This window comes from Pleurodeles waltl, chromosome 12 (genome assembly GCF_031143425.1).
Source record: "Pleurodeles waltl isolate 20211129_DDA chromosome 12, aPleWal1.hap1.20221129, whole genome shotgun sequence".
NCBI lineage: Eukaryota > Metazoa > Chordata > Amphibia > Caudata > Salamandridae > Pleurodeles > Pleurodeles waltl.
The window spans coordinates 315,524,462-315,551,632 of record NC_090451.1 but is presented as its reverse complement, the minus strand read 5'-3'; the positions used below and the strand labels follow the sequence as shown (position 1 = coordinate 315,551,632).

At 37.2% G+C, this 27,171-nt stretch overlaps 1 protein-coding gene across 1 annotated transcript in view; it reads right to left on the bottom strand.

Moving 5' to 3' along the window:
• Positions 1–27,171, bottom strand: part of TOX3 (TOX high mobility group box family member 3) — a 138,342-nt gene that overhangs the window by 32,628 nt on the left and 78,543 nt on the right. The window contains exons 2-4 of the mRNA XM_069216383.1: positions 16,890–16,955; positions 15,369–15,398; positions 8,891–9,142 (exon numbers count right to left, since the gene is read on the bottom strand). Of these exons, the coding sequence (XP_069072484.1) occupies positions 8,891–9,142; positions 15,369–15,398; positions 16,890–16,955 (348 nt within the window). The remainder of the gene's footprint in view (positions 1–8,890; positions 9,143–15,368; positions 15,399–16,889; positions 16,956–27,171) is intronic.

Below are 27,171 nucleotides of genomic sequence, written 5' to 3'. Positions count from 1 at the left end.
AACTGTGTGACAATGATTTAGAAGACTATCAACTTCGTTTAGTATCTATTGCCTCAACTGATGTTGCCGCTTGGCCTTGTGGGTGCACAAATGCTACTGAACATTCTGGTGGCTATTTTGTCTTCACAGCATGACACACATACTTTTTTCTTCGTTCTGCACAATGTCACAAAATGGTTCTCTTTACCACAGCCTTTGCATATCTGATCAATGGCGTGACATGTTCCTTCATGTGGAAAGGCAAATCCACTTCTGAAAAACAACGAATTTTTGCATGTAGACATCACATTGTGTCTATCAGCCTTTTGTTTCAAATTACTTTTCACACACATGACTGACTCGTTCTGAGCACCTCCAGCCTCCATGTTGGCATCTTATCTATAAGCAAGCTCAGTTCTGGCAGCCACCAACACTCGGTTCTGACTAAGATTCTCTCAGCATTTGTCATCTGAATGAATCAAACAAGCATCCATCCACTTTAAGCCGCGTGGCTTCTTCATCATTAAATTTATTAAACTTACAATGTTTGATTTGTGTTGAGTCTTACACAATCTTATCAATTGTTTCACCAACTCTTTGACGTTCTTGACTGAAAATATATTGTTCACAGTCAATGTTTGGTACAAGATTGAACTTGAAATTCAACACATTCTTAATCTGATGGTAAGTAATTTCCTCATCAGTTCTCGACATTTTCTTTATGACTTTTCCCACACCATCACCAGCAAGATTTTTGAGAAATTTGATAATCTTCCAGTTATCAGTCTCTAAGTGCATCAACTATATCAGGCAGGAAGTCCATCTATCACCAATAGTTTACTTTTTGACGGTTTTGAAAGGTGGTTTCAGGAGGGCAACAGCATTGCAGACAAGTATGGAATTTATGGAAATCAGTGCTCTCCCCAGCCTCTCTGACCGGATCAGAATCAGTTCCATTCATGTCATGGTCTTGCGATGGGCTGGCCTCTGGGTTATCCTTGATGGCCTTATTGTCAAGTTTCTGGATGGTGTAGTTATGGACCCCTACGTTAGCACAATCCTAGGCACTTCTCTTGGGACCACCATCAACTGGGGCATGAGGACTCTGGTTATTGGGCTTGGTAAGTTATCTATTTTATTCTTTTTACACTTGAGCTTACATTTTCTTACATCTGGTTGACATCTGTCTTTCAGCATTATTTGACACCTGATAATTTTCATTAACTGTGCTTTATAAACCTGGTTGTATCTGCCTCTAGCGTTAACACTCCATACAATGTATAACTTTATTTTATGTGTGAGTGCAGTAGCCTTGTGTAGGATCTTGGTCGTGGTTTCTTGACCAATGATGCATAGACTTCCGTGAAGCTCTCTTTCCATTCACATGCTTCACACCCAGCTGAAGCTGCGCTTTGACTCCACATACGCTGTTGACTCAGCCCTTTAACAAAGGGACAAGTGACACGCACAAGCGGTTTTCTTGGACCATGGCAAACTGTCCCTGAAAGCACTTTCTTCTTCGGGTTACTATCCCCTATCTCATTACTAGTTGTAACATCCTCCCCAGCCTGGCACCTGCTGAATGACTAGGCCAGACAGGGAACTGTAGATCACACATCTTTATTTCTCAGTCTGTCCTTGTGAACTCCAACATTCTAAACCAATCTTTCATTACATTTTATTCTCGGGATTAGGTCACACAGATATGGGGTCATTGGAGAGAAAGAAAGGTTTTTTCCTAAATCATGCAAAAAAACTACATACAACATGATTGCGTTTAGCTTTGCCCTTGGCCAGATGGATATGAATTTCTTTTTCAATATGAATTATAATGGACAACCATATTGCACACTGACAAGTAAGTGCATTTTTAGCTAATAATCTATCTTCTGTTTTTTAAATCCTGACTACACAGCAAATGTGCTGAAAGATGTTTTAATGACAATTCAGTGGGCTTTCAACCCACCCACAGCATAACCTTAGTTGTTTTCACTATCACTCCTATTTGCAATCTTTCAATTGCTTAGCCCTAGTGGGGTTCCTTTCTTTTTTTACATTATCACCACCCTGGAGCAAGGGCCAAGTACATGTGTTCTTACTGGTCTTTGTTACTCCTCTCCATCTGCAATGCATTACTTTTTTATAAGCGTTTTGGTATTATTCCTGGATGTGCAATGTGCATTCCTACTTTTAACACAGGCATTCAGCTTCTTATTTATGTTTTTAATACCCTATCTGCTGTCTCTATAGACACCTTTGTTACTTACACCTATAACTGTACTGCTCTAAATCACTCTACGACACTCCATTCCTCTACACTACTGTACGCCATTCCACTTCACTGTACTAACTTTTAGCAATGCAGAACAGCAGTCATGCTGCCTTACCACATGGCAAAAAGACATAGCTTTCACATAGGCATGCACTTATAAATATTATTTTTCTATGTGATATATATATATATATATATATATGTATGTATTTGAATGACAGCCACCTCTGTATACATAAGAAAAACAAAACCTTTAAAAGTAGCCAATAACCCAATGAACGTTTATGGCCATAAAAATAACTTGCATTTCTCCTTATAAACTATAGCTATAAACATCTTCATAAATTTTAAGTGCACGTTTTAATAGTATGTTCCATCCATTAGGCACATTAATGGAGCATGAAATAACAGTTTTATCTGCAACACTTTAAACAACATTGCAGAAACTGTATGTTAATTGAAAGCACTCCCCTCGAAATGAGATAAAACGTGAACATAAAGTACTAAGTATTCTATTTTTCCAGGGAATTGCATAACTTCTTCTGAAAGAGCAGTTTTGTCAGAGATGAAATATCGCAGTATATCAAATCAACATTTGTAATTTAAGTGATTTAATCATATTGGGTTTGAACATGTTAAGGGTTAAAGTCACTGGAAATTTTCAGAACACCCAGCACTGGAAAGCAAAATAGAGATACATTCTCGAACATATTTTTAAACTAGACTCCTAGGCTCCTTGCTGCATCTGCTACCATTGTTGTAACCGGTGAAAGAATTGATATATGAACGTAAAACACATTAAACTGGTATCTAAAATTCATAACCTTACTTTAAGACCTATGCATTTTAATAAGAAGGTGCATTTCTTTGTCTCTCTTTTAGACTTGTGTCTATTTTTGTCGGAAAGAGGAAAGCAACTGATAAAGGCAAAAAAGACAGACAATTACTTTTCTCTTTCCGAGATAGAGGGAAGAAAGAGAATTTCAAAATTCATCAAAGCTAACCTTCTGTTATGTACAACAGGCTAAGCTGAAAAGAATGTTAACAAGTTCAATTTTCATTCAATCAGCACTGCTGCTCTCCGAAATGTTTCATTGCAGTAAAGAAATAAAAATAATCTATATGGTAATTATGAGGATGAATCTCCCAGTAACGTTCAGCTACATGAAAGGTCAGTTCTATTCAAGATATTTTATCAGTCCCTTGCACATACTCCTGTCCTGTCATTTTAAATCTGAACAGTATTTTATTTTCCCATTTACAGCTACCTACAGAATTAAGTACTTAAGCCAAATAAGAAAAAAAAAGAAATGTTGAATGCTGGCAAAGGCTATAATAGCGTTGAGATAAATCGTTCAGCTGCACTCTCTCAAGCCTCTGGGGCTGCAGATTTTTCTTCTCCTGGTGCACTGTGGGTATTCAAAACTTGTTCAACATGATTTCATTTCATTTCAGGCACTGCCTGAGAAAACTAAATTACAGAATCAATCATACAGAAGGTCAGAGTGAGACTTCATTACAAGTATTGCATGCTTGCATGAATATCTTTCATTTATGACTGACCCAATATGTCACAATAGCTGTCTAGTAAAAATAATCCACTTTCTGAAATTGATGTACTGCCGATGTCAATGCTACTCAGCAGGCTGGGCAGATTACAGAGGGGTGTTAAAGGAAGAACCCTCTGGAGCACGAGCAGCAGTTGCACAGAATTGCCATCTTTTGTAGATCAAAATAATTTTGAGATGATCATCTAAAAAGTCTCGAAGAGAAATGTTTTTACTGTAGCTTTCCACTTACAAGTGCTTTATGAATTTGAGCGTATCAGGATAGGATAAAAATATATCTTCCATCAGGACCACAAGGCTCACCATTCTTTCAGATTATGTTATATTCTGTGTTGAAGATGTGTTTGTGTGGAATACATTTAGCGAATATATACAGAAAAAAGGCACCAACTAATTTAACTGCCTATTTTTATTCTGCCGCTTTGTATGGTAAGCAGCGATGAGTTATTCCCGACAAACAATCAATAAAAATAAAAAATAAACTAAAACGTGTTGAAGCCAAACAAGTTAGGGGTGTAATTTGCTGTCCGGAGAACTATTTTAACCATACTGTTATTGAAGAATCTGGTATTCTTGAAATGTGAAGTTGTATGCATACTAATGTTAATCACCTTGCCCTCACACTACTGAGCCTTGTAGCAGCCACATAGCAATAACACAAAGTACTATTATATTTTAACTGCATTCCTATGGGAAATATATTACGAGAATGGAGGAAAAGCATGAGGATGCAAGCTAGCCAGCATCGTACCCTAAGGGAGACATAGGAAAACCTTGACATAACCTATTTTTACTCCTGCCTCAAGCAATTCTCCATTCAAGTTTATAGGTGAACATGTCGGGTAGTGCAGAGAACAAAGCGAAAAAGGCTCCGTATTAATCATAGTTCTGTCCCAGTACATTTCACGGTTTTAACATTGATTTTTTTAAACTTGTGACATTTAATCAAAGCTACTTCTCTTGGATGTTACTTCCTAATTACTAACACCATATGTAAACGCAGATAAGTAAACGTGTTATCGTATTCTGTTCTTTCTTCCCTTCTCCATTTGTTTCTTTTTCTTTCTTCCTTTCTCTCAGTTTACTGCCAGGCTCCTCAGTTAGTTTACACGTGCCTAATGCACCATTATCGTTGAAGCATTCAAATCATACTATTCAAATATTACCGTATAATGGGCTTATTTTCCAAATATACATTTGCGTTACGAGTTACTTTCCTGCCACGTTTTAATCATTTCAGTTATAATAAATTTAATTGACCGTGAAATGAAATTTCATAGCCAACATTACTTTTTTAGCTATAATTTTATTGCTGTTAAAATGCTTTTATGGTCAAAATGGAAGGCCCTATACAGAATGATGAGATTACAGAACAATTTAAGTATTAATAAACAGCCACCAGTCTGGCATTTAACACCACTTCAAATAAAACGTGGGACAGATTTGCTTTTCCAAGCGTACAAAGTTAATTCAGTGTTGTGCACTTCCAGGACAAAATATAAATGCATTATGGGTAAACATAGAGTCTGTCTTGCAGGAACATTAGTTGGATTTGTGGGCTTCATATTAAGAATTACCCCTACTTAAATGAACAGCTGGTATTTGAGTAGAACGCGGGCTGTTATTGATTACTTTCTCAACATATTTCAGAAGGATTGAGCGTAGGCATCTGAGGCGCAGCTTTTGGGGTGAGGGGGTTCTTTGGGTGTTACAGCCCCTAACAAATCTATTTTCTAATAAACAGTGGGGCACAGGTGCTTTCAGTAGAATATGGTGAGAAGTTTGTCGGATTTCACCTGGCATTTTCAGTTCCACACACAAACACACATTGTTCCACACACTGTATTGAAGGTGTTAAAAACTGGTGGTTATTTTTATTTTTTAAATAGTGTGTTTTAAGTATCGCTTGCAATCTGCACTCCACTCACTTTCCACAACCCCTTAAACTCCATTTGGCCACAGCCTCTCTTATAACATATTTCAACAAGATATGCCAGCATGGTTTTTGGAAAACTTGAAAATCACACTTAACTAATCTTCGCAACCAAGCTACACCTCTGGTACCCATATTACAGACAATTTAAAAAATAATGCTATACCTTTCTAACAGACAGACATAGAAAGCCATTTGATTAACCTTAGAATATGCAACTATGGACAATGGGAATGTGTTACGTCAGGTGGAAACAATATGGCTTCAAACAAGATGGCTTCCAATTTTCAAAATGTGTCAGAATGTCAAGAGATGGACAAGAATGAATCAAGTTTAGAGTTCTGTTATTAATTCACAAACCTTAGAAATCATCTGGTTTATACAATTCAACAGAATACATTGATTTTGCAGATTTGAAACGTTTTCAGTAATTTCTTTCATAACTAAATAATGAAGCTCATTTTTACAAGAAACTTCCTTAAAGGTATAGCTGTGCTAATTACACAGGGCAACAGCTGACCAATCAATTAGTTTCTCATCTTCTTTTACAAATACATTTATTGAGGAAGGAATTCCCGGGTGAAGTGAGTTTAGGTTTTACCATCAAAGATAATCCTCAAAAGTGCAGGAAACCTGAGTGATGCTTTACTGTTCTTAGCAATAAACTTTTTATTAATAATAGTGTGCTTCTCCTTTCTTGCGCTGTACATCTAAGATCATCATGGTCATATGGTCATGGAGTGACAAGTCTTATTTTTTGATGCAACACATCCACGTGTTAAGAAGGGCTCCACAATTCTGCAAAAATTGCGCCTGTCCCCACAGTAGCAACTCTGTGTGCCCGTCAAATTTCTAAAGGCATTTCAGAATTATCATGCTGAACAGTAATTTGCAGATAATTAAGCAACAATCGTTCATTATCTTCAGTCTAATTGGTGGGTAAAGTCCCAGAATCGTAATTGTAGTAATTCACGTTCTCCACATGTTCCACTTCTTGTCCCAGGTGAATCACTGGGGCGAATAAACACGTTTGGAAAGTCTTAGGATAAAAAATGGTCATTCGAATGTGGCAGGAACTGGGTCTCTAAGGATGTCACTCTCAAGATCCAGGCTTCCAATTGCCTTTTTACACCATCCAGTCTGTATTTCACTTCCTCAATGCACCCATTTTCACTTTTTGGGCTCGTAGATCATTGAGCATATTGAAGAGAAGAAATGTATACAGAGCATAATTTGCTATGTGCAGATCATTTTCTGCATCCGGTTTGTGCAACATGTGAAATGCAGACTAGTGTGGCAGGAAGCACAGTTTCTCATATTTACATCCTTCTCAGGTTTCTCCTGCCAAATAGCTTTTACCTGTCTAAAGGCAAACGCTTCTTGTGGGTCATACCCATACCTTACAATGGGCTTAGAGCCCCTTCAGTGCGTACCGTTGGTTGGCTTTACTACTTGCTCTCGGTTCATTCTATTCTATAGCTTAGCTTCCTCTTCTTGTGTTTGGCCCTTCTCTGAAGAATAGCATCTTTACAATACTTTTGACTGGCTGAATGGTATCTTTCCACTTTTTATGTTTGTGAACTATGTCTAATGAAGTCAATACCAAATAAATGAAGTGCATTCCAAGACAATTATTATATTGTGGACATATTTGCATGCACCAACTGAAAGTCTTTGATTTCATACTTTGTTTGATTTAATGGAAGCAATGCTAATTAAATTGATGACAAGTGAAAAGATGCATGTTTTTAAATAAAGGACAATCCATTTGTTTTCTTAAAAGCTATGTATTTTTTGGTCCATGCACAATGTTTATAGATATTGAAAACCCAATTTGACATCTCATAGTTGGAGTGGGCAGAACAGCTTATGGTAAAGTAACTCACCAGGACACTAAACATTCTATATCATATCATATAATTTCCCCCCCATGATCACTAGCCTTTAAATGACTGATTAAAGATTTATATGGATGATGTATCCACATATGTCATTTGTTGCCCCATAATTTGTAGATCTTCATAAGCAGAAGAGCCAACATTTGCTAACAACCCTGCGAGACAGAATTAGCAAGGCCATACTCAACCTATTTTGCTTCTCAAGAGCCAACACACTATCTGAACTCAAATCAGATGAACTCAGTTCTAAAATTAATTTACTGCCAAAGTCAGAATCTAGGTTTTACCCTTGAAGCCTGTTGAAATATGGAAAACAGAAGATGAATTTGATGCACAGCCTATTTATATTGGCACCAGTTAAACAAGGGGTGTGCAAAAGTGTATGATTTTATTGTGACAAATTTGGAAAAACGTGATGTTATGTGAATGGCTAGATATGTGGCTTGGTATTTCACGCAAAGTAATGCTTTGTGGAAAAAAACACTTACTTGAGGTTATGGCAGGAGGCTGGTTTTAACACAATGTTTCCCACTGAGACCTCGTCTGGTCAAACAAGACTCATGCAAGTAAAACAAGCATTTGCAATGCAATGGGTCTCGCGTTTGTTCGAGTTAAGAGGTATTAGCATTGTAAATTTCTAACTGGACTTTCTTGCCACATAAATTGAAAATGAAAAGTGAAACAGTTGACATAAGCAAGTTAATTCAAAACGCCATGGCCACCTTGAGCATGAGCGAGAAGGAGAGAGACAAAAGGAAAAAGAAGTTCGCTCTCAGTCAAACGTATCAGCAAATGTGCAGTTATTCATGTAACAGGGTCGATGGCAAAAGCAGTAAATAAAATGCTCCAGGTAGGGTAAAACATAAACCATTTACCAATGATAACAAAGGAGTTTTTAAAGGCAAGCCCACGAACGAGTGACAGTGATGGGCGTGTGGTGGGCGTGGTTAAAAGCCCAAAGATAGATTACAACATGTCAGAGCCCGAGCGCTGAACCTAAAAAATGGCACAAGATGGTACCTAATGCAAAATTTTATGCATTTTGAGAATTTCACATCATGGGAAACTCGCAAATGATTCAAGCATACATAACAGTTTGCATAACCCAAGTTAAAATCTTACAGATTTGGAAAAATGAATACATTGCAAGACAGCACAACATACAGATGTCATCTGAAGCTTTAATTCATGAAATAATGTCATATCACAGTCATTATAAATCAATCAAATATCTGCCTACCATTGGCAAACCATTATTATGGAGTACTCCTTCTTGCTCCAACAGATTTCGAGATATTGTAATTGATGGCAGATCCAAGCTTTGTGGTGGAAACTGGGGTGTAAACTCATTTCCATGTGTAGGTAATTGATCACCAAGACCTTGCAATGGCAGCAGCATATCTGTTAGCGCAAGTGTAGGGTCTGAGTCAGGAGGTGGGGTTATGGGTGGAATCTCAAACTCTTCATCCCCAAGGCTTGGGGTGTGGAATGTCTAGGGGGATGTAAAAAATAAGCACATTAAGTGTAAAGAAGCTATAGGTCTTACTTATATTTTCACATGCACATCTCTACTGAAAACTTAATTCTACAACAGCTGACCAACAACTGAAAAACTCCAACACTCTGCTATTATGCTGTGAACAGGATCCGCATTCACAAAACAGCATTTGCACAGCCAATACTCTGCAAATGTGCCAATGATGCTTGTCTCACATAGGATAAGATCGGGAGGAATCTGGAGGGCAGAGCAGGGTCCATTCAGCTATGCCGCTTATGGATATTCAAGCAAAGAGCACGCCAATGTTTCTTTGGCTCCATAAAATGTGTGGCAAGGAATAGAAGTCTGTTGACATCTTTAGGCTGGGTTTCTCCAGCAACTTGTTTGAGGGAGTGAATTTTTAAGATCAGGTCTTTTATGGGTTCATTTTTATATATGATTTTTTCCATTCTTATATATGATTTTTTTCTTCCCTTTTGTAAGCAAGAAAGATACCCGACTCGAGTTTGTATTGACTGTTACCTGTGCAAGCTCATGTAATTGGGGGTAGGATGATTGAGATGAGAGCCTGGCATGTACCTATATAAAAGAGGTTTACCTGGCAAGGCTCTCACTATATCTTTTGGCACACTCCTAAGGGCAAATTTTGTTCTAGGTGCAACTTGAGGAGCTGACAAGCGACAGGGGACTTGAGACAAGCTGGGACCCCTCCCAAGATGAAGATGTGCATACTATGTTTCTTTCTCGGATTGTTTTCAAACATTGCCTTCAATATTTTATTTTAGAGGAGAAGAGATTTTTACTTGAGGTGTGAATACTGTGCAATGTGGCGATATTTATTAAGAGACATCTATGAAATAACAATAGGGAGACAAATAGACAGGTCACCCTCATTAACCAAAAATATTTAGAGGATGAATAGCAATACACAATATGCATCTTCTTGCTGTTACAATGGGCTAAACATCTATTCCATTTACACACTAAACATGTTTCCAGTATATTTGTGTGTTTCTATTCTTCCTGCTCAGAATAATTTCAACTGGCTGAGATTAATTCAAGTATTTCATCCATCACTTATTGTGCTGTCTGCTTTATAAATTATTAAGTTGGTCAGCATTTAACTGTACTCTCACCCCAAAGGTCTATGCAGGTTGCATTTCAAGACCCTCATTCTCAATGCCCATGTCACGAGGTCGGGATTAAGATATGATTTTGCAGAGTTTGAGAACGTATGCATTGATCTGTTTTGTTAAACAAACATGACAGCAAGCATCCTCAAGCGTATTAGGACTATAGTGAGTACTTCTATATTAAAACTGGCAGCACTTTCTTGCAACACTACGTTTTACGTTTTTAAAGATGTGGTCCCATGTCACTGTTGTAGCCTAGGCATGGATCAAATTAGATAATGACTAACTGCAGTTAGAATTGGCCAAGTAGAAAGACTGCTTCCTACATTTGAAGCAACAGTCTCATAATCCAATCTCAGGCTCTATAGAACCCTGAGAAACAACAGTTTGGTAACTGCAAGTGAGAAGCAAAGAGAGCGAGAGAGAGAGCAGAAAAGACAGCCGAACAGTCCTCCAACAAATCTGGGACAGAAGAACATATTGATGCTAAATGACAGTACTACAATACAAGTGACAGAGTAATTTGCTTTGTACAAACTGTCACTCCAGAGGGATTAGATTATACATACGCTTTATAGTGGCATTTAAGTAAAGCTAGTAAAATACTTTAAGTTAATTTTGCATATGCCCTTTTAATAGCAATTAAGGCAGACATTGTGGAAAAAAGGCTTCTACCTTTCTGCAATTTTTTTTAACTCTGCATATTAACCTCCTGTTGATATCAATAGTCAAAAAACACAGATGTTGGTCTAAGCATACAGTTTACATAACGATTTTGCATGTCTGGAGCAAAAAAAAGATAAACTTATTAAGGAAATCTGCATGGACTCCTGCTAAGACATAAGGAATATTTCAAAGAGTTCATAATTTCAAAATTGTGTTTTTCATATACATGGGGCAATACTTTCTAATCATTGTTAGGACTTTCTCCTTTGGCATCATTGTAAGTGAAAGTATCCATTTTGGTTCAGGTTTTTAACATAGATTTCCTATTCTTCCATTTCAAAACTTTTTGGGTGAAAGGGATGTTTTTTTAACAGGGTACACAAACATAATGAAACACTTTATACCTGAATTATATCTGTGAAGGACTGTGCTGTTGTCAGACTAAGGTTCAGAATGGGGAAGCTGCATACCAGTCAAGTTAAAGATAATTGATGTCTAGCAATCCTTTACTATCTTATCTTCTGACCCTTGGGTTTACTGATATGGAAATTCGAGATCTTTGATTGAGTGACAGAATGAGGCAAGGGTCTTCTTTTTCCAATGTGCATTCTAGTGGAAATAAGCTGTAATATCAATAGGGCCTGTAACATATCAGTGGGTTGGCCCTGAGAAAGAGGAGGCTGTTCCTTGTGCCTTCTGCCAAGATGACATAGCTAGTATCATCAGTACCTCCAAAACCACCTGATATTTTTAATATTGGCGATATCAACAAAGACACACACATTGTGAAGTGCCAATTACTACAAAGCTTCATTGTGAACACTGCTTTGCAAGGCATATTATAATTTAGTAGGCAGACCAACTCTATTGTCGAAGTAAACAACACAATGAGAACAAAGTGATTTAGACATCTTGATTAAATACCAGATTAATTTTATGTACCCATTATTGGAGTGAAATGAGAGTTTTCCACTTATGTACTGTTACATACTAAAGTGGTTCATTTTGGGTGACATGTTCCTTCTGGGGTTTGGTGTATGAACAAACATATTTGATGCCAGCTGTCAAAGGGGGATCCAAGTATATCCTGACCATCGATTATGGCAACCCGAGTCCACCAAAGTCCTAATTTTCTATCTATGGACTTAAGTCCCACATGAGCTTTTGCTGGGCAGTAAATGGCTTACAAATTATTAATAATGAAACTGTTCAATAAATATTTTCAATAATATAGTGTTTTTGCTGAGAGCCCACACCTCAGAACTTTGAGAAATACAATTTTAAAGCTATTTAAGGAAAATACTAATTTGGGATTATACAAATAGCTTTCATTGGTCTATAACATTGACAAAAATCATAAGATCAAACAAATAACCTGGCATACTCAAATGAGCCTCAATTGAAATTCTACACTTCATAAAAATTAGCCCCAGAGTTTTGGGTTAAGTGACGTAGTTTAGCCTCTTATTAGTTGGTTCAATCACATAGAAGCATTATGGCTCTTTTTATTAATTATAAAAAGTATGTATAAATGTGTTTTCATGTTCAAGCATCTGGAAAACGGGGATCCACAAATCAATAACTGCCTTTGTATACAGCAAGTATGATCTGACAGGTCTGACCCCATTTGCCTTTCTTCTGCAACCTGTCATATACATGTAGAAGGAACGGGAATGCCTATAGTGTTTAAAAGTAATATAACCTCTTGCTGAGGGCTACTCCTGCTGTTAAAAGCCCTGACCACAAGAGCCTGTAACAAGAGAGAGAGCCTTAAACAATATAACCAAAGGAAGAAGGGCTACAAGACTATCAATAAATTGCATGTACTGAGGATTGATGGTAAATTAAAACAGAAGAAGCAGATAGACAAAAATTGGAATGTGGAACTGGAAGGCCTACACCAGCCATTATTACCGACACATTCCATGGTCTTCAAAGGAGCTCTTAATTTTCCATTGTTCTATTATTCATGAAATGTCTCATCTCTACACTAATTTAACATGCGAGAGGGGCGATGCAGCTCTCGTTTTAAATTGTTCCAAATATTGACATCATCCTTGTTAATTTAGAAATTATAGGTTTAGTGAAAGATCTCATTGTTTGTAAATTGCCATCCGTCAAACGGGTAATGATGATATAAGTTCAAAAGCATTTGCGAGGACATAGAAACTGAATTGCTCAAAAACACGTGATTGCATTAACAACCTATCAGCTGTCGTTACTGGTTTTCCACCAGAAATGAGGTCAGACCTTTTGCATTGCCTACAGTTTCAATATAAAATAAACTTTTTAGGCACTGCTTTTATGTGCGGTTCCAGGGAGCGCCTTCTGTCTACTCGTGTTTCTCCTTGTTAGTGCTCCATTAAAAAGACGATTTTATGCCCTTTGAAAAAAAAAACTAATTTCGCTTTCACAGGAAAAGGATAGAGGGCTCGAGGAGAATTCGTTTTCTGAAGAAGATAACCTGTGGCTGCCTGTGCTGTTTTTTTGGCACTAATGTGGTCTTGTAACAGATGCAACAGTAATTTGTGACTCATTTGCTACCCCATTACTGCTTAATGAAATCTAACATATCACATTAACAATACGGATAAACACTCATTCTTGTTATGTGGTATTTAGCTGTTTTCATTACCACTGTAATTAACACTTGACACATTATTTCAATAAATATTTAGGGCTCCTAAAGACTCCATCAACGCGATTGTAGCGCCCAAAGATAAATTAGTTTGAAATACGTATATGGTTGCAATGCTGCCTGAAACCTACTTTACTGTAATTAGTAAACGTTACCATCATTCCATGTTATATTTTCGCTTTAAAACATACACGGGACTATTATATATCAAATCACATTTAAATATGTTGTTTTAAAACAAGCAAACAGGAATAGAGGTACAGTCACAGCCCTGCAGGTGTACTTTTTCATTAATGCCTAAATATAGGAGCACATTTAAATCAGCCTTGATTCAGTTTCACATTTTTCAGTGGGTAGCTCGTTCATGAGTCAGGAATACGATATATATATAGATATATATATATATATATATATATATATATATATCTTTAACCTACTAGCTGTCGTCAGTAGGTAATTATAGTTAGGACCTAGCTTCTATAGAAAAAAGCTGATTTTGCTTGCCTATTTTTGGTGCCGCTTTATGCATATTCACAAAATTTTCCAAAAGAAATTGGCAGTCACAGGAGCTACTGTCTGGAAGCAGTAGCTCAGTGTGAAGGTCGCAGACCTTCACATTGAGCAGTTTTTTAAAACTACACATTATCTAAAACTTTTAAAAATGGCAGATACATTTTTTAAAAATTATGCAGAAATATCTCATTCTAAGTATATCATACATCAAAACCTAAAAAACTTGATATCTCTCTCCCTTTCTCTCCTTCAATCAAATTCTCTGTCAAACACCCACTCACTCAGGCACCCGTCCACAGACCCACTCACAGCCTCATTCAGACCCTCCCTCACCCACTCACAGACCCATGCACACACTGATACACCCACTAAAATGCTGATGTACACACTCTCACACCCAGACACTCTCACAGCCACTTTCACCCACAGAAACACCCTCTCACACCCAGTGAGACTGTGGCCAACTCCTGTTCCACAAGCCCAAAGGGCCATGCACAGCATGGTGTTGGGTGGCTACTGGGTTGGTCGCAGGGTCTGGCTGCAGGTCAGGTCTTACTGGCAACCTTTGCTGCGCATGGGTGAAGGCTGTGCACAGTGCAACGTTGGGTGCTTACAGGGCACTGGCACCAGAAACCCGGGCCCGGTGGTCAACTGCCACTGTGCACTGCTGAAGGCTGTGTGCAGCGGTTGCTGGATTAACATATAGTAATGAAAAAGTTTGCAAGGATGTTATAGTTAGGAAATAGAATTTAAAAAGCATAGAAATTTACTTTTAAAAAACCAAAGGTTACAGGGACGTTATAGTTAGGCTGACATTTTAAACATACACAACCATAGAAATTCACCAGTTATAGTTAGTTACCTCAACTAACTATAACGTGTGCCCTAACGTAACTATAACTCGTGCACTCGCCTTGCACTGCTAATTATCTTACAAACTACAGCACTCATGACATCTTTGATAATCTAATTGATAATATAAATCTAATAATTGCAGTAAAAAATTTGATTTCAAAAAATTGTGCACAGGGCGAGTTTGAGTTACCTTAGGGCAGGAGTTATAGTTTGTTGAGGTAACTAACTGGCAAATTTCTATGGTTTTGTACGTTTAAAATGTCAGCCTAACTATAACGTCCTTGTTGCCTTTGCGATTTTAGGTGACACATATACATTTAAATACATATTTCATTTCAAATGTTTCATTATTTCAAGTTACAATGTGCAATGCAGATCTGATTATACGAAAAATACATTTATAAATATAAAATACCTTGAAACAGTCCTCAAACCAGGGCTGCTTCTGTAGGAATAAGAAAGGAATAAAAATATTATGTTCGTGATAATAAAATGAACATTCCAACGATACAGGCAAACAACATTTTGTTTTCATGAGATAGTACCTTGTACTAAAGAATACTCTACGATATTGGACTTTGTATTAACAATCCACATCGTGTGATAGCTATTGGCATTTTTGTCAGTATGTAGTTTTTAAGTGTTTAAATTGCTAAAAGCCATCTGTATTGAAATCGTAAAAGGCGTTTGTTCCTTTTGATAAAAATGCAAATCTGGAGGACTGTTGTATCAACACATAACAGCCAATGTCTGACACGGTGAATTATCACAGCTGGAATTAAATTGTCTCTTAGCAGCTGCTGGCAGGCCCAGCTTTCATCAGCATTTGAAACAAATGTAGGGATTTTTTTCTACAGCATGAAACATCACGTTGCTCTAACGAATGGCTATTGTGTTCCTTATCGCCAATTACTCAAGTGCCTCTGCCAAAGAGTATTCTCTTATAGATGGAGTCTTGTTAGTTAAAGAGTGAGAAAACAAACAACTCTTACGCAAACCTTCACCAAAGGCTATGGAACCACTGGTCCCAGCAACCACCGTAGCATATTGCTGCTGCTGGGGGTCATGCAATGCTTATCCATTCTGCCACAACAAGAACAACTATGGGGATGGCTGCCATGATCGGTCTCTACGTCCAAGCTAGCATGGACTACCTCACCCTCCTTCCTATCTGTGGCACAAATCTTTTGAAAAATAAGAACATTTACATCAATTTGCCCTGAACAAACTTAATTCTTAGTGAGTTTTTATGTATTAACTGCAATTTTTAAATTTGAATTGACTACTGCCAGAAAGACTGAGCGAACGACATTACCCCATCTGGAGATGTTGACCATTTCAATGCATGTGTTGAGTCTATAAAATGCCTGACAAGAGGCTTTGTAAGGGGAAAGGCCATAACACAGTGACTGTATCTGCTCATCCTCATAAGCAGGAAGCTAAATATTTTCCCCTGCTCCACGCAATTGAGCCCATCAATAATCTGTGTCTTGAATGCTTGTCCCTGCTACTACACTGCACTTTCCTCTTAATTCTCGATCCTCTTTGCAATGTTAATGAATGTGGGTTTCTAATGATACAATACATGGCGTCTTTCCCACATAGAAAATAAATACATCCCCAGAAAGAATTAATTTAACTTTATTTCACAGTAGCATGCAGACCCCTGGAAAGGCATATACCCACGCAAGTACCTTTCTTTCATTTTATGCTTTTTAAAGGATGATGTGCTCCAATAGGCATGCTATGCTATCAGGACACTTGTGGGCAACTAAATTGCCTGGTAATGGAGATATGTCAGATCAGTACGTTTTCCTATTAAAGTCGTGTACTTTGTAGTCGATGAATACAGAGAAAATCATTATTTATCCGGTCAAGGTTTGAAAAACCAGTTAAGCAAACAGCAGAACATACAAACAGATAGAAGATAACCTACCTCATTTGCCACAAGAAATGCGTTGTTAGCATCTGCCATGTTCATGTAGTTACTGTTATTAGCAAACTGTAAGGAAAAACAGATTTAGGTTGGATTGGGGCCGAAGCAGATCTTTTCAAATTACACACTCGGATTTATTTATTCAAAACGACAGGCAGCATTGTACACCAGGGCATCTACAATTGTAGGATTCACAACGGAAGTAGCTCGCAGATCCGGCAATATTCACTGACTAAATAAAATGTAGCAGCCGAATACAAAATTGTTCAACATGTTTCTGCATTTCCTAACATTACAGCCATAAGATTAGTGAACCTTGAGAAAACTAGCAACCAATGACTTAACCCAGTCATATTTTATTTAATGAAACATCGAAGGAAAAAAAGACCAAAAAATGGATTCGTATATTTTAGAAACTGAGGAATTAGAACGTTGCCTTGCAAGCCTTTTAGAGCAAGATATATTGAGATCTTTTGCAGCACTACAAAGATGGTGGCAGCGAGTTAGCTTAATCACTGCAGTATGGCTAAGTAACGTCCAAAATCTACAATCCTTATTTTTTTTCTTTATATTTAAATCTTAGAGGTCGCTGTTTTGTTGGCATATATTCTGCTGCTGGGATTCTCATATAGTAGTTTTTAACAGTCCAGTGTCTTACCACATTGTTCCAAGTTAACTACTGTAGACTGCCCTCGTTTTTTTTGTGTATGCTGTTTTAGGAGTATTGAGTTCCTGTCCTAATCTAAATTGTGCAGATATGATGGGACTTACTTATTGAGCAGATGGTGTATGAGTGGGATGTTTAGGTTGTGTGCCTTGCCAGATGCTTACATACATAAATATGCCTGAGACGGAAACATTGTACAAGCAATCCATAGATAATATAGCCTTAGACCCCGCCGTGGCGGGCTATACCGGCCATTAAAGGCCTGCTCCAGTGTTAATGCCTGAGCTGAGGCAATGGCCTTTAGGCAATGGAACTTTAATTGCTGGTATAGCCCAGCTACTGAAATTCTATACGGTTATTAGAACATTCTGTCACTACAGGGCAGAATGCTCTAATAAATAAAACAAAGTCCTCACAGAGCCCAGGGGATTAAAATCCCCTCGAGCTCCATGAGGCCTTTGTTCACAGTTGTTGCTGTGAGCAAAGAACATTGGAATGTTGATGCTCCAGGCTTTTACCAGCCAGTAAAAGCCCTGAGCACTCAATTGTCTCCAATAAAGCTCCCAACATTCCAATGTTCTTATAAAAGTAAGTTAAATACAAGCATTGGTGATGCCAAAAGTCCTGGTTAATAAGTGAAAATGTCTATGCAGTCACTGGCAAGCTTAGACATTCAATAAATGATTCTATATGCACTGTGTCACTCATCGTTGCACTCATGCTGACATTCATCAACTGACTCAATCTTGCATTCAGTCAATTACCCAACCACAGTAAAACCAAAACACAAATTGAACAGAAAAAAAGCCAAATAAATGAAGACCAAAAGTAGAAAAAAGAAAACAGTGCCCGCCTGAACAAGCAGGTGTATGCTTGCAATAAAAACAATTATTCAGTATAGCAGCATTCTTTTGTCTTGCTACAGAAAGATTATAATGTAGTGTGCAATGTACCATTGTTTTAAAGATCCCACATCGTCATCACATTTAGAAGCAACATGTTGGCCACTTTGGAATGGCAAAACAATGATAGACTATGGCAATAGTATTCACAAAAGAGTCACCTGGGTAAGAAAAAGTGACTATGTGAGATGCAACTCACACGCATTGAAATGAGAGGCAAGAAAAAGCCCAATATGATTGTCAGGTGAGCTGCAGTATGCTCTAACAAACAAATAAATTAGAAAAAAGAAAAAGAATGTAATGAAAACGGACTCATAAAAGAAGATTATTACATGACTGTCCCACCTGCCCAGGATCTGAAGTGCACTCATTTTAGACAGATGTGCTATGTGAACAGGCCAAATGCGGTCACTCAAAGGAAAATAAGCCAACAGCCGACAGGTGCAGACCCATTTCTACATGCTATTTGCTATGACGTATGGAAGCATTGTGAATCACACTTGAAAAACACCACCCACAGAAGATGGAAGATTTTAAAGCCCCTCTATATTGGTATTTGCATGCATATCTAAGCATGCATTTTTTAATTATTATTTTTCATTATAAGGGCACGGCAAACAATTAAACATGCCAGGCCACCCTAAGATGGTCTAGCATTAATGATCACACTGTAAATCTTCTACCCACAGGGTTTGTCAACAGGAAGTAATAAACACAAAACCCCATCCATATCAAGGGAATCTGTCAGCTTCCAACAAGAAAATACCCTTGTTCACTATTTAGCATGGTGGAATAATGATTCACCATTATGTGGCCATTGGCATTAAAACACCTTTTTCAAAATGAGAAGCCAGTAATGTTTCATAATACATACATCAGACATGTGGAACTTGACATAATGTTCCCAATACAGCAAGTCAATTTGCATTCCACCAAGCCTTGTATACGTACATAAGCTTTCCCACATAACAACCATAAGCCATACAATTCTAAAATTATAAATATGTCGAAAATTACAGCTGGCAAATTAATAAGCAAACCCTCCTAAGATGTCCTAGAAAGGATTCTCACAATGCCAATCTTCCCCCAAGTAATGTCAGTGGGGATACCCAAGAACAAAACCCTGGTCTAGCCCATTAACTTGTGAAATGTAATATAATGAAAGACTGGTCTATAATCTTTAACAGTGCAATAACAATCAGTCTTTAAAGATCTATTGATTCACACTTATGTTTTTCACAGTAAATACCTCAGACATACTGCCTTTGCCATAACATGTAAACCATAATCCGATCAGAGATTAGTCAATCACCATTACCACACCAGTCCTTTTGTGTTGAGCAGAAGCTTTTCCACAATGCAAAAAGTGCAATACAATAACTCTTTCCATGGAGGCACATGACGTTTGCCCAATCAAATCTTATTCTCGGGGTAATCAACTTGTAGGTGGAGCCAATACCCCTCCCTTAGAAGTACTCCGGAAAACTCTTTCTGTTGATTGCATAATGTTGACAACAGCTGTGCTGTCAAGCCAGACTTGTAAACGCTCAACTACTTAAAAAGCTGACAACCTTCCAGCACCACAACTCAAAATACGACATAGCAATATTAGGCAAAAGGTTCCTTGTTGCAAACCCACAATTTAGTGAATCAATAAATCTTCATTTAGTTTTACGTGAACAACACAAAAGCATATGCTTGCTTTGCAAGGTGAAACATTAGTAACATACTCCCTAAACAAATTACAAAACAAATAAAACAGGCTTTGCTCTTCTGTCATAGGTTCAATCTAGTAAAGGATTCATAAAAAAAACACCCAACAAAAAATATATAGTTACACCAATCATCAAATGTCCAATCAGACTACATAGAATAACCAACATATTTTCATTTACATGCTCACATAGTGGACTCCACACCCAGAAATCAACGTCCCTGTTTAGGATCACTTTTTGATTGAATCTCTGCCTTCGCCATTGCACAGCACAGTGCTGCCTTTTAGCTAGGTTTGTCCTACATGAAAATATACGTAAATACATTCAGAGGGAAAAGAAAAGAAAAAAAAAAAGACTCAGATAGACCTGACAATCATACAAATGTTCATCTTGGTTTTATTATGTTTTCTGGTATTTAAATGATGGGGAAGGTTCTTCATAGAAAGCCACAATCTTGGTTTGAATAAGGAGAGACTAATTTGTCCAAATAGAGTTCCTTTCATACGACAAATAACCCCTTTTCGAAATACCCCCTTTATTTCACTTTGAATTGTACTTGGAGTACTTTAGGAACCCATCTCATTTCTCAGTACAATGTAATCAACACAGTTATCTTGTCCAGGGATCCACTGATTGTCAGATAACAGATTTAAGAATGCATCTTCTCTTTGGGCTATTGTTTTTTTTTTTTTTGCTGCTACTTTTCCATTTGTACAAGATCATGTCACGGATTCACAATATTTAAACAAATGCAATCTACAATATTTGAAAAGAATGTTAAAGCATGTGGTTACATTAAGCTAACTGATTACAAAGCTGACTGCATGAAAAATATAATTAAGTTCAATCTCAAGAAATTCTGATTTGCTACTAAATATGAAACCTTTTATCTTCAGCAAAGTCTCACTACCATAACTGGCTAGATCAACATTCAGCAAAATAATAGACAGGAAAATGCCTAATTATTGATTCAGGAAATGTTATGTTTTGAAATCATTTTCTTCAATCATATGAAGCATACAATATTTTCTGGAGAAAAAGCAAACTACCGCCTACCACTGAACCATTGTGTTAAACTGACCCCAAATTCTGTATTAGGTGGCATTTTTTACTTCAGGTTTGAATATTTACTCCAGTTACTAGGTTTATTAGTGTAAAATACCCCAGCAATAATTACCTCGATAGCCAAGAAATACCTGGATCAGAGCTGAACGTATGGGCTTCTCGCATGGGAGGCACTACATTTAAGAATGCCTAATGTCTAAAAGCTGCTTACATTAACATTGGCTGACAGAGGTGGACAAGGTCTCACAATCAGATGCTATGGCATTCTATGTGGCATTCACCCTGGCCACAGCACCCTATAAAGAAAAAAAATTAGAAGGACTGAATATGATATTATGATCATTAAAGTGGAAACATCGAATAATATTCACACAATATTTACAGGGCTTTACAAAGGAGCAGATTTTCTGGCTAAAGCAATCTACATTTCCAAAGACTAGTGGACTTAGCAGATGTGATTTGAAGAAACACATCACATGTTAAAGAGCTATCCTTTCACATCATTTACATTTATTTTGGAGAAAACTACCTAAAGTTGGGGTTGCAGTCAAAATGTGTTTGATTGGCATTCAATGAAAGATTCCATTTCAGCCAGAGTGGCAAGGACAGTAGTTAGAATAGCTAAAATAAATCTATAAACGAATGACAAGTAAAACATCTTCATTAACTGCATAGCAAAGCTGAGGGATAGGATAAAAAGTCGAAATTATTTTCAGAGCTGGTGGGGCAACCCAGTCACCAGAGAGAAACCAGCATATTTGAACTGGGGCATTCCAACTAAAAAATGACATTAATGCCCACAAATAATTGCTGTGGGGATTCAATTGTTGCAAGAAAGATCTGATAACTAGATTAATTCTGATGCAATAGGATTCATATTTATCCCAGATGCTTCCCTTTCTAGTTCTTCATACCAATAATTTTACACAGTGGAAACAATTTCTACTTATGCAAACAATTACACCCATCAATAACAATAAGAATGTAGAGGGCACAGTAGCCATTGTTAGATTTTGTTGACATGAAGTGGTGCAAGATTCCTGCCTTAAATGCATAGGCATCGCCAGACACATTTAGAACGGAACACAAACCATGTTGGAGAATCAAATACCTCTGCAGGCACTCACTCACTCACTAAATTAATCTATTCACAATCTTGTGCACATATTGCATTTAAGCATGCACACACCAGCCCTCACTCTAAAATTTGTATTTTAAAAGTGACATTCGAATCTTAAAGCACCATTCAAATATATACACATTCTTCATTCAGAAACATGAGCACCTGTTGCATGTTACTTATGCAACAGGGAAAGGGTAGCTCAAGCAAAGCTCGAGGAAATGTCAGAATTGTCCTTTCCATGCATTTCGGACACCATACTCCATGGGTCTTGAAATAAATGGGTGGTGTAGTATAGTGGTAAATTTCCCCTACCATAAGGGTTAAAAATATAATTTATTATAAATCTTCACTTATAGGCCCATCCCCCTATAAATGCATACATCGCTCATGTGTGTAGCTTGTGAAGGTTCATAATCCTGCTGAGATCCTGCCTGCAAGTATCATAATATAAGGGGGGCTGTGGAATCTAAAACTGTGACCAGAGTTCCTTAATTTGCATTTCCAGCCATTCATTTGATTGAGCAATGATGTTATAGTTGTGCTTCTAACTGTGCCAGATCAAATTAATTCATGTTATGGTCAAGGTACTTTTTCCATAAATTCAAAGAGCGGCCTTATTCAGTCAAAATGCCTAGGGTCTAAAAACTGTGTGTCATCCAGATAAACTGCATACATCAGTGTGTTTTGGAGTTAAGTATCTAGCGTAATATTTTCATTAATTTACTGGGAGAGGTATATCCTTTTTTGATAATATATTTTAATATGTTCTTGTGTGGATTTAAGCTTCTTATGTTTTCTGGTTATAACCAAAGAGTTCAATGAAATGACATTTGGTACTGTTAGACAATACACCACCTTTGTCTCACTAAATAATTATGTTTGTTAAAAAACAAAAAAAACAACAAAAAAACAGCTTTTTAGATGTTAAATAAAAACTGTTAGTTTTTCACATAGAGAACTTGTATGTAAAGAGGCACTGGCAATTAAATTGTACATGACCCCTGGGGATGTTTCAGTGCTCCTTGCCAACACTCTAGCAAATCATGATCCCTTATATTTATTACTTTCCTGTGGGGTTGTACTGGACAGAGTTAAAATCAAGAGCAACTCTGACTGATATTTAATATACGATTCAGTCATCAAGCATCAACAAAGACAATGGATCTAAGAGACAATTCATCCACAACTTCAGTTTTCCCTTTCTCCTTCTGATATGGCACCGGAGAAAGGCAGCCGCGAGCCCTCTGATATTCTTGAAATAATAGAAAACATGTTTTTTTCTAGTTTTGATAAGTGACGTGGTCCTATCGGTTCCAAGGCCAATATTTTCAGATATCAGTTTGAGGTTTTCTTGTAGTTTCCGAAACTGGAAAGGGAGCGTCGTAGGCATTTAATTCTCACATTCTACAGATCAAGTTATGAATTTGCATTCTGTGAACAAAAGTACTCAAACAGGTCTAACTGGCATTGTAAGTGAGTAAGCACTGCAACATAGAAGTAGAATTTTTAGGGAAAGCTTTTATATTTTGTGTTTCATTATAATAATTTAAACACCAGCAACGAATTGACTGTCAAGACTGAAACCCTTAATGAAGGGGATTTGTCATGCACAAGGTTCCCAATACCTGCTTGCTTTTTTTTTTTTTTTTTCTTTTTTTAAAAGCACAACTTATCACAAGGAGTGATCTACAGGTGATCAATGTTTCTTAGTGCTTTTTGAATATTTTGCTTGGAGTAAATCTTCTGACTGCACCTCTCCCAGAGTCCTCTCAATTCACTCAGCAGCTAACCAACAACTATTCAGATGCAAACAAATTGCATGTATAAGCCTCTAAGCCATGTGCACATCCCTTGGAAAACACTGAGTAACCTATTAGAAGGGAAAAGCTACATACATTCAGATATCACAATAAAGTGCTGACACAAAAGGGAATACACGCAAAGTAGTCAGTACAGAAGAGCTCTTGACATAATTATAAGCCAACAACTGTGACAGACAGCAGCCTCGGGTGACAACATTGTAATTCATCAAATACATCTGGTTGTTAGCTTGGGAGTTCAAGAGAAATCATGTTCTAAGCATCATATTTTCACACTCCCGGCTTCTTCAGCACAAGTCTTCTGCTAAATATGACAGCTTTAGGAATTATAAATGTGTGGGTCAGCAAATGATAGGTGGTGTACTATGTTTTCAACTTCCCCACTTTCAAACCCTTATATATTGGTCTGTGCTAACAAATTCATTGTTTATTGAATCAATGCACTAAGTTTCTTTGACTCTGTATAGAGATAGTCTTCCACTTGTGAAATTGTACCCATCAACCAGCATGGATAAAAGGTCCAATCAATGTTCTGAGATTTATCCTGTGTCCTGCAGATTACACACAAAGCTCAGTGTCATTTAGTGACCTTCCTGGTTTCAGTTTGCACCATTGAGGACCTCGGCACTGCCAGTGGACTTTTAAATGTCATTAATTTATGATGACATTTCGAGTCATTCCCATCAAATATCTTTAGGACACTCTAATTCTACATATAAAAGACAATACAAAGACCTTTAGGTAAGATGGGGAATTATAAATATGAAGCAAAGGAAATACAATTCAATGCTGTTTCTATTGGTCATAAAGAGAATCATTCCAAGAGATATATTGGATAGTTACAATTCATAGACATGCAGAAATATTCTTGCAATGAGAAGACTATACCCGGAAGCGAAACGTATTGATAACATTGAAAGACAATGCAGAAGCCGAGGTTGATGTTCGGCATTCACTTCTGTAAATATTGAAAGATGTATGCAGGGGACATTCAAAGAAAAAAAACACTAAAGCATTACCTTTATCTAAAGCCTTTCTATATTAGAAATGGTATCTTTCTACAACTGGAACAATCTTTTGTTTTCATAATTAATGGTTACACATTTTTTTCATTGATGTAGATGGTGCTGCCAAGTCATACTTCGGTTGGCCGAGTTTATTTTGAGTGGCCAAAAATGTTCAGGCAATATCTTACTACACAATGGTGTAGTAGTTTCCAAAATTGGAAAGTGAGCGTTGTAGGCGTTTAATTCTCACATTCTACAGATCAAGTTATGAATTTGCATTCTGTGAACAAAAGTACTCAACCTGATCTAACTGGCATTCTAAATGAGTAGGCACTGCAACATAAGTAGAATTTTTAGGGAAAGCTTTTATATTTTGTGTTGCATTATAATAATTTAAACACCGGCAACGAATTGACATTCAAGAATGAAACCCTTAATGAAGGGGATTTGTCATGCACAAGGTTCTCAATACCTGCTTGTTTTTTTTTTTTTTTTTTTTTTTTTTAACAAAGCACAACTTATCACTACACAGATGGGTCTGACAGAACAAAGGAAGAGTTGTTAAACAATTTGTAAAGTCAATTATGCATTTCATACTTTGGACATTCAAACCTTAACAGACAACAGGGATGGGCAAGGTGACAAGCAACACTTAAGAAGGCTAAGTAGGTCATCTGTCAAGTCCCTTTACAGGATTCATTAACATTGTCTATCCAAGTTCAGTCCCCACACGTGAGAACTGCAGATAAGGCAGATGGAACTGCATGCCAATCAACTCAGGTAGAAAGAGAAAATGTAGAGGGTCAGAGCAAAACTGAGAAGGGGATGGTGAGATTGGTTCCCTCTGCAGATTTCGAAAGGAACAATCCACAGACGAGTTGCATTAGAACCATGTATTTTTCAATGAAAAAATGTAATGACATAGAAATTGACATTATGGCATGTTATATGTCAAAGACATCTCAAATAAGTCCTATTTGACAGAAGAAATAAAGACCCGTGCAACATTTATCCCACTCTGGCGTGATCCTATGCATTTCCAGAATTTTGCATATCAATAGATTTTTTTTATTTCGCATAATACAGAGTTTTGCGGCATTGTTTGCCGCTGAGACACTGTTAGAAGTTGAATATTTCCTTCTTGAATAAGAAGTTTTATCCACGGGTCGGCCGCCTGTGTTCTCATTTTTGTATGAGTTATACCATAGATAATAAAAGTTACTCTATATAGGAGCTAAATATATCTCATGTCACACGTGTAAGCAATTTTCGCATACACCTGAAAAGAATTCACTTCAAGTACATTCCTAGAATTTAAAAACAAAAACCTGATGGGGTTAACACTGAATTAAAGGTCAGATGTACAAAAGCAATATTTAACCTCAGAAAATGAAAAAATATTGCATTTTAAACATTGCATAATTCAAGAAGCACACAAATTCTACTGAAAGAGCCTAACCTATGTTGCCATCACTTCAAGACGTCAGACTACATATGAGCATGATAATTTGTGGCTGAGGTTTGTACAAGTGTAGTTACCAAACAAGTAACAATAAGCAGGTTTTAGATTACAGTTTGCTTATTCGACGTTCCTATGAAAAAAAAGCATAGACAAAAAGCACTTTTTTAAGTTATTAATTACAAAATATAAAGTGCATAGAACAGGATAAGAAATCATTTTCTCTGTCACCATGAGTGTGTAATTACTGAAGAAACGACAGCTAATCAGCTGTGAATTGTATCCATTAATTAGTGGTTTGCCCTGGAGAAATGAGAAAAATACAGGCGCAGTGTTAACACTGTAATGCACGGATGAGTCCTGAAACCCAGGCCCTCAGCATTTATGCAAGCAGGTGGCTTCAATGGCCCGAGTAATTTAAAAAGCTTTCACCTGATGTGTCGAGATCAAATTAGTTATCTCCCCTGCCCATCTTTGGTTTCTCTAGCAAACTATAATTAATAACGTTTGATCAGACATAGGCG